Raw genomic sequence first — 8,412 nt, 5'->3', positions numbered from 1 at the left:
ATCTTTGTGACTTGGTACGATGAATGAATTTTGCCTTGAAACTGTCGTGGGAACGAGTCTGACAGTAGAAAATAGCTGGACACTCAAGGGAGTAAACGTTTGTAAGAGTACATTGTATCTGTAGAGGAGCTTCGTTCTCACCCTTTTGCATGAAAGGGGTATTTGTTCGAGTGGACGTGCTTCCCGACTTACCGGGGTATGTTGACTGCAAGGAAGAACTTGGTGGCACTCGTATGTCTCCTGGAGGAGATAGACTAGTGGTCCGATGTGGACGTGCCAAGAAACCCGAGTGGCGATGCTGGTGTGTCGGCTGACTCTCCGGAGAGAGGTCACTCATTATCCCGGGGGAACACCAGCACATGGCATCTCTAAGTCCAAGTTTGTGAAACTGACACCTTGGAGCCTAGAATAAGGGTAAGTGTATCTGTAGAGGAGCGTTGTTTTCACCCTTTTGCAGCCCTGAAGATGACTCCATGTAATTATTTGGGTGATCGTCCAAGTGGACGGTGCTACCCATATAGATCTTCGGTGGACCGAGCATGTATGGTCAGAAAAATATTCCTGATGTGATCAACAGGTTCATCAAATGGTCATAACCCCTGAGGGCGGCATCGTGCCCAGCCCCCGAGTGATGCTCGAAAGAGGTAAGATTGCTACAGAGTGCGATATGAGGTTTGATCATATGAGTAACTTAGTCGTTCTCGTGTTGGGGTGTAGTGGTGGATACATGTCCAACTGATGGTGACACCCAGGGCGGACGAGGGGTGAGCATGTGTACAGTCGAGTGACAACACGCGAGGCGGCCGAGTGGTGAAGACGTGCCCAACCGAGTGGCGACTCATGGGGCGGCCGAGTGGTGAAGACGTGCACAACCGAGTGGCGACACATGGGCGGCCGAGTGGTGAAGACGTGCACAACCGAGTGGTGATGCGGGGGGCGGCCGAGTGGTGAATACGTGCACTGAGAGGCGACATGCGGGACGGCCTAGTGGTGAAGACGTGCACTACCAAGTGGTGACGCGCGGGGTGGACGAGTGGTTAAGACGTGCACAACCAAGTGGCGACGCGCGGGGCGGCCAAGTGATGATGTGCGAGGTGGCCGAGTGAAGGACTACGTGTCCACTCAAGTGGCGACGCATGGTCGTCGAAGGAGTTAGCCAGATGCTTTCAAAGCTGATGCAGTGACGAGGTCGGTGTAGCATGGTTGCGGTGCAACAAGACCAGCGCGGCAACTGAGTCTGAGTAGGAATGAAGATGGCGTGCAGAGCGTCAGTGATCATGTAACTAGTTGAAGTAGCGGATCTGACTACACTCGTTGAAGTGAAGGATCCGACTGGTGATGAAGTACTCGACCACTCAGGAGAATGCGATTCTGAGTGAGCTGCAACCCCAGAGTACGGGGTAGCCCCCGAGCGTACTATAGACTTTGAGGATGCAATTGTCGGAATATGAGAAATATAGTTTTGAATGGATAAATTGTAATTCACCGAGTCTGACTCGGGTAAAGGTGAGGAGGAGCTTCCGAGTGATGCTCGAAAGAGGCAAACTCGCAAAGGAGTGAAGTGTGCAGTTTGATTACAAAAGTGACTTATCTGTCTCATGCTCAACGAGACGATGAGGCCTATGTCGTTGACACGATGAAGAGGACTCCATGGAGGGGTTTGCCAGATGTGCTTGAAATCAACAGAGTGGCAAGGTCGGTATTGTGGTGCGCTAGGACCGGTCGGTAACCGAGTCCGAGTAGCGATGAAGTTGGCGCATAGAGCCGTCGAGTGATCGTGTAACTTGTGTAAGAAAAATAGCACAAGCCAACGTAATAATTTCTCAAGAAAATTTGATGCGTGCTGAAATCATTTGTGTAAATAACACCCATAGACACCCGCTGGGTGTGCAAGGGGTTTGCTGGTTTAGAACCAGCAAGAGTCCAAAAGAGTGAAGTATTTGATCGAACTTGGCGAAGTGAAGGATCCAACCAGAGATGTTGGAGTGTTGGCTCAAATAAAATGGAAGTGCAGTGTTCCGACTGAGTTGCAGCCCCCAAGGACCGATGCAAACATGAAAATGAAGAACACATGGTGCTCGTGAATGACGTATGGTAAAAATGGAAGTTGGACTCAGGAGTCAAATAACAAATACTAAGCAAGCATGTGAAAATAAGCAACCAAGCGTAGAGGTACACTTGGTGGCGTTGCCTCCGAGTGAACATGATGTGTGTATTACAGTATACTCGGGAACACGGAAATAACATAATGTAGTGCATGTAGAATGACCTAGCTGTCTGAAGGTGCGCGAGTGGCTGAGTGGTGAAGATGTGCTCAACTGATGGCGATGCGTGGGGCAGCTGATTGATGTAGATGTGTCTCACCGAGTGGCGACGCGCGGGGCACTGACTGGTGATGAGGTGACCAACCAAGGGGCGACGCGCGGGGCGGCCGAGTGGTGACGAGGTGACCAACCGAGTGGTGACGGACGGGGCGGCCGATTGGTGATGAGGTGACCAACCTAGTGACGACGCGCGGGACGGCCTCGTGGTGACGAGGTGACCAACCGAGTGGCGACACGCGGGGCGGCCAAGTGGCGACGAGGTGACCAACCGAGTGGGGACGCGCGGGGCGGCCGAGTGGTGACGAGGTGACCAACTGAGTGGCGACACGCGGGGCGGCCAAGTGGCGACGAGGTGACCAACCGAGTGGGGACGCGCGGGGCGGCCGAGTGGTTATGAGGTGACCAACCGAGTGGGGATGCCCGGGGCGGCCGAATGATGATGAGGTGACCAACCGAATGGCGACACGCGGGGCGGCCGAGTGATAATGAGGTGACCAACCGAGTGGCGACGCGCGGGGCGGCCGAGTGGTGATGAGGTGACCAACCAAATGGCGACGTGCGGGGCGGCCGAGTGGAGATGAGGTGACCAACCGAATGACGACGCGTGGGGCGGCCTGAATGATGATGAGATGACCAACTCGAGTGGCCACGCCCCATCTGTTGCAGCCTTGCACGCAGAGGCGATGGTCATTGCTGCTGCGCGCCTCCACTGTAGGCCCAACGCGCTCGATGAAACCGTAGGCGAATTTCTGAAGTGCCCCTCTCACCGCGGTCGCCATGGATATTATTAGGATTCGTCGAGCGAGCAGGTTAGCTGTCGGAGTGAAAGATCCGTCCGAGCACAAGATTTTTTCGAGTGAACCAGCGAACTGCTCAAGCAGACGCGTCTCCGCGGCGTGAAGGCTGCCTTCGATCAGTTGACTGGGCGGAGGAGTCTCACACTGCGGCTGCTGCGCCTCGCTGCTCGAGGAGCCGGACCGCCTGTCGGGGCCATGAAGAAGACGTTACCAGGCATTGATGGAGTTTCCCACGTCCAGAATCTGCATGCTATAACTCTTGCCAAATTGATGAAATGGTAGTTTCCTTCTCTTGGCCATGCACTAATTGACATTGATTTGGCAATCAAGAAAATTTCCTTTCTTCTCCTTCTGTTATTCCTTCTTTTGGCCATGCACTAAGGACATTGATTCGTCAATCAAAGCAATTTCCTTTCTCCTCCTTCCGTTCTCAATCTTGCATGCAAGTGGGATATGCATGAGCCTGCATGCATGCGTGACGAACTTGTTGTAGCTGATCCAGAGAAGAACTCACCTGATGAACTTGTTGTAGCGGACCGTGTCGGAGGGCGCTTGGACGAGCTTGTTGTAGCTGATCCAGAGAAGAACTCACCTGATGAACTCGAACACACACACACACACACACACGAGAGAGAGAGAGAGAGAGGAGGGTTTTGCGCTGCGTGCAACTTCTGCAGCTTTTCTATTTTCTCGTTTATTTAACAGCTCAACTAACAAACAGAAAGATCCTAACTTTGTGCCACGACCAAGCTAATCGGACGTGCCATCCCACGTCCTTGACCACGCACAAAGCATCGTGCTAACAACCTAGCTACTGCCCCAATCCAGCCGTGAACAAGCTCACATTGCATGGACCGCTTTAATTGCTGAAAACAAACCTAAGCAACTAGTGCGACAGGAATACAAACATTCCAACAAATCACCACCTAATCATGTTGCCTAAGATCCCTTCACTTCGACGACACCAAGACACTGATGCAGCAAACTGAATCTGACGCGCCCTAGTGCTTTGGTGAGAAGATCGGCAAGTTGTCTTTCAGTCCCAACGTGCTTGACCTGCACCTTTCCATCCTCGATGCATTCACAAATGAAGTGAAAACGTATGTCGAGGTACTTACTCCGATCGTGATGCACCGGGTTCTTGCTCAATGCAATCGCTGACTTGTTGTCAATGAATAGCTTCACCGTCATGGGTTCGCTCCCGGCCAGCTCGCCATAGAGACGGCACAACCAGATGCCCTGGCAATGCCGCCGCCGCCGCTGCCATGTACTCTGCTTCACAGGAGGAGAGGGAGACGACCTTCTGCTTCTGCGACGTCCATGTGATCGGGCTGCCGTTGAGGAAGAACACCACCCCGGTCATGCTTTTGCGATTGCTGACGTTGCCGGCGAGGTCGCTGTCGCTGTATCCCACCAACTCAGCTTCCTCCATTATCCTTTTGTAGCAGCACCCATTGCCAGTGGTCCCTTGGACGTAGCGGAGGATCTGCTTCACCACCGCCTGGTGCGGCGCTCCCAGCGCCTCCATGTGACGGCTGACGTTGCCGACAACGTGTGTGATGTCCGTCCTAGTGTTGCAGAGGTAGAGCAAGCTCCCAACAACACTCCGGTACTTGGTGACGTCGATGTCGCCGCCAGTGTCACCCTTGATCACTTGCGGCCGGTGCTCCATGGGCGTGTAGCTCGGGTTGCAGTCCTTCATCCCTGCCTGCTCCAGCACCTTCTCCGCATAGGTGCCTTGACACAGCGCGATCACGCCCTCACACTGCTGAACCTCGATCCCCAAGTAATAACTCAGGAAGCCAAGGTAGCTCATGTCGAACAGATGATGCATCTGCTCCTTGAAGCTCTCGATTTCCTTCACGTCAGTGCCGGTGATCACCAGGTCATCAACGTACACTCTGACCAGCAAGATGCCCGCTTCAGTTGCCCTTCGATACTCGGCGTGCTCCAGGGGGCTCCGCTCGAAGCCCAGCTTGGTGAGCTCGCCGCCGAGCTTGGCGATCCATGCGTGCGACGCTTGGCGCAGCCCATAGAGTGCCTTTCGCGGCCTGAGTACCTTGTGCTCATTGCCGGGGTCGACGAAGCCGGGGGGCTGGTGCACGTACACCTCTTCGACCAGGTTGCCATTCAGAAACGCGGACTTGACGTCCATGTGGTGGACATGCCACCCGGAGTGCGCGATGAGTGCCAACAGGACGCGCACTGTCTCCATGCGCACCACAAAAGCGAAGACCTCGTCGAAGTCCACCCCCTGCTGCTGTACATAGCCCTTCACGACAAGCCTCGCCTTATGCTTCACAGTGTTGCCAACTGGATCCTTTTTTTACCTTAACACCCATTTTAGGCTGATGGTGACGTGTCCAGGCGGGAGCGTGGCGAACTCCCAGGTGCCATTGCTTCTGATCGCGTCCAGTTCGTCCTCCATTGCGTGCCTCCAACTGGAGCTCCCTTTGCCTCTTCAACGCCGCCTGGCTCCCTTGCGGCCAGTAAGCAGAGGTGGTTCACCTCCACCTGCTCTTTCTCCCAGGCGTCGTCGAGCTCCTGCTCGATACTGGCCATGCGCCTATACAGCAGTGCAGCGCCGGCCGACACGTCGTGCCGACCCGTGTCATGAGACGGCGACATCACCTAGTTATGGGCGCGCGGGGCTGGTGTGGTCGGTGATGCCTGCGGCGGGGTCTGATCCTCTGGGCGTGGCGGGCTGCTGGGTTGCCCCCAGCTCATGGTCCCCGTCGGTCGGCAGGTCACGCTGCACCACCTCAAACGCGGCGCACGGCATGGGCGTCGCGTCAGCATCGCCGCTCTAGTCCCATCTCCGGTTCTCCTCGAACACCATGTCGTGCATGATGCGCAGCTGCTTCGTCACCGGGTCGTACACCCGGTAGGCCTTGGCGCCGTCCTCCTAGCCGACGAAGACCATGGGCGTCGAGCGGTGGGCCAACTTATCGATGCCGGGGCCGAGGCACTTCACATGTGCCACGCAGCCGAACACACGAAGATGATGCACCTTGAGCTTCCAGTTGTGCCACGCCTCGTACGGAGTTCGCCCATCCAGGCTGCATGTGGGCGCGCGGTTCAGCAGATAGACCGCGGTGCGCACAGCCTCGCCCCAGAAGATCACCGGCACGCGCATGCTCTTCAAGAGACAGCGCGCCATCTCCACCACCATCTTATTCCGGCACTTGATGACGCCGTTTTGCTGTGGTGTGTAGGGGGCGGTGGTGCAGTGCTTGATGTCGTGCTCGTCACAGTACTCCCGGAACGCGGCAGAGTTAAACTCGCCACCCCGATTGGATCGGAACGCCAGGAGCTTCCTGCCCGGTGTCGCCTCCGCGAGCGCCTTGATCCGCTTGAAGCGCTTGAACGCCTCGTCCTTTGACTTGATCATCTCAATCCACATGAAACGACTGTGATCGTCAACCACGAGCAGGAAATACCTGTTGCCGCCCATCGTGGCTGGCTTGATCGGCCCGCACAGGTCGCTATGGACCAGTTTGAGCCCGCGCTCAGCACGGTACTTCGATGCCTACGGGAATGGGACACGGTGTTGCTTCCCAAGAGCGCACCCATCGCAGAACTCCTCGACGTCCTCGATCGATGGCACGCCTTCCGCCAAGCCCTTCTCCACGAGAGCATGCAGTGAGCAGAAGTTGAGATAGCCGTAGCACCCATGCCACAGCCATGCCTCATCCTGCATGACGGACAGAAGGCACACGGGCACCGCCATCTTCAACATGATGGTGTACAGCCTGTTCTTGGAGCGCGTCACCCGTGCGAGCAGCGCATGGTCGCGGTCAAACAGCTCCAGCATGCCGTCTTTGACCACCATCTTACAGCCGAGCTCATCCAGCCCGCCTAGGCTCGTAATGTTGCCGCGCAGCCTCGGGATTAGGTACACATCCGTGAGTGCCCTGTGGCCCTTCTGCCTGCACTCGAAGACGATTGTGTCGCGCTCGTGGATGCTGATGAGCGATCCGTCGCCAAACTTCACCGTGCCCTTGATCGATTCATCGAGTGTGGAGAACAGCTCCTTGTCGCCGGTCATATGGTTGCTCGCGCCAGTGTCGAAGTACCACACCCCGGCGCCTGCGTCCACCGGCACGATGCGCTCCTCGTTGAGGTTCACCACCTCTGTCGTGCCCGAACCATCACCGCGGCTGCCGCTCAGCATCAGCGCCACGCTGGTTGGGGCAGCACCGCGGCTGGCGTTCGGCTCCGGCACCGCGTCGTGCATGACCTCGTCGCACACCTGAGCCAGCAGAATTGTCGGCTAGTCGTCTTCTCCTTGGGCGAGGTGAGCCTCCTCGCCACCTTCACGGCGCTCCTGGCGCGGCTTGTAGCACTTGCATGCGACGTGCCCCCAGATGCCGCAATTGTGGCACTTGCCGTTCTGTTTCGGTGCCTTGTCTCGCCTGCCGTTGTTGCGTCTGCCGCCACGGCCGCGGCCATGGCCATGTCCGTCATTCCCACCGGAGGAGCAGCTGCCCTGCTCCTTGTCTTTCAGGCGGGCGTACCACTCCTCTTTAGTGAGCAATAGGCGGCCACCCGAGCCGCCGTCATTGTTGTCCTCCTCCAAGCGATCCTTGACGATGCGTAGCCGGTCAGTGAGTTCGTCCACCGACATGGTCGTGACGTCGAGCATGGTCTCGATGGCGATGGCCACATGAGAGTACTTGGCAGGAACTACACGCAGGAACTTGCGAACGACCTTTACCTCTTCAAGTGTATCCCCGAGCGAGCGGAGAGTGTCGGCGAGCCCTGAGATGCGCATGAAGAACTCATCCACTGTCTCGCCATCCCAGAACGAGATGGCCTCGAACACCTTGCGGAGCTTCTGCGCGTTCGCATCTCGGACGCGCTCAACGCCGATGCACTGGACCTTGATGGTGTCCCACGCCATCTTCACCGTCTCCTTGCTGGTGAGAGATGCGTGCAGCTCCTCCGACGTGGAGCGCAGTATCGCCGCCAACGCGCTGCGATCCTCGCGGACCGGGGCATCCCCCGCCGCGACCGCGTCCCACGGCATCTTCGCCTACAGGTTCACCATCATGACCACGGACCACTGGGCATACTTAGTCCACGTTGAAGGAAATATGCCCTAGAGACAATAATAAAGTTATTATTTATTTCCTTAACTCATGATAAATGTTTATTATTCATGCTAGAATTGTATTAACAGGAAACTTTGTACATGTGTGAATACATAGACAAAATTTATAGTCCCTAGTATGCCTCTACTTGACTAGATCGTTAATCAAAGATGGTTATGTTTCCTAACCATAGACATG

At 56.1% G+C, this 8,412-nt stretch overlaps 1 protein-coding gene across 1 annotated transcript; it reads right to left on the bottom strand.

The window, feature by feature from the left end:
• Window positions 1–7,394: 7,394 nt before the first annotated feature.
• On the bottom strand, window positions 7,395–8,150 carry LOC147986374 (uncharacterized). Its single transcript, XM_087541981.1, has one exon. It carries the CDS (start codon window positions 8,148–8,150, stop codon window positions 7,395–7,397), a length of 756 nt encoding a protein of 251 aa, XP_087398107.1.
• Window positions 8,151–8,412: the final 262 nt, after the last annotated feature.

The sequence above is a fragment of the Triticum urartu genome, chromosome 2A (genome assembly GCF_056163025.1).
Source record: "Triticum urartu cultivar PI428250 chromosome 2A, HENAU_Tu73, whole genome shotgun sequence".
NCBI lineage: Eukaryota > Viridiplantae > Streptophyta > Magnoliopsida > Poales > Poaceae > Triticum > Triticum urartu.
Note: the sequence above shows the minus strand (reverse complement) of the source record. Positions and strands in the feature narration are given on the sequence as shown.

Bases quoted from the DNA above. Each gene is read 5' to 3' on its own strand.
- LOC147986374 (XM_087541981.1), bottom strand. From the start codon at position 8,150: ATGCCGTGGGACGCGGTCGCGGCGGGGGATGCCCCGGTCCGCGAGGAT.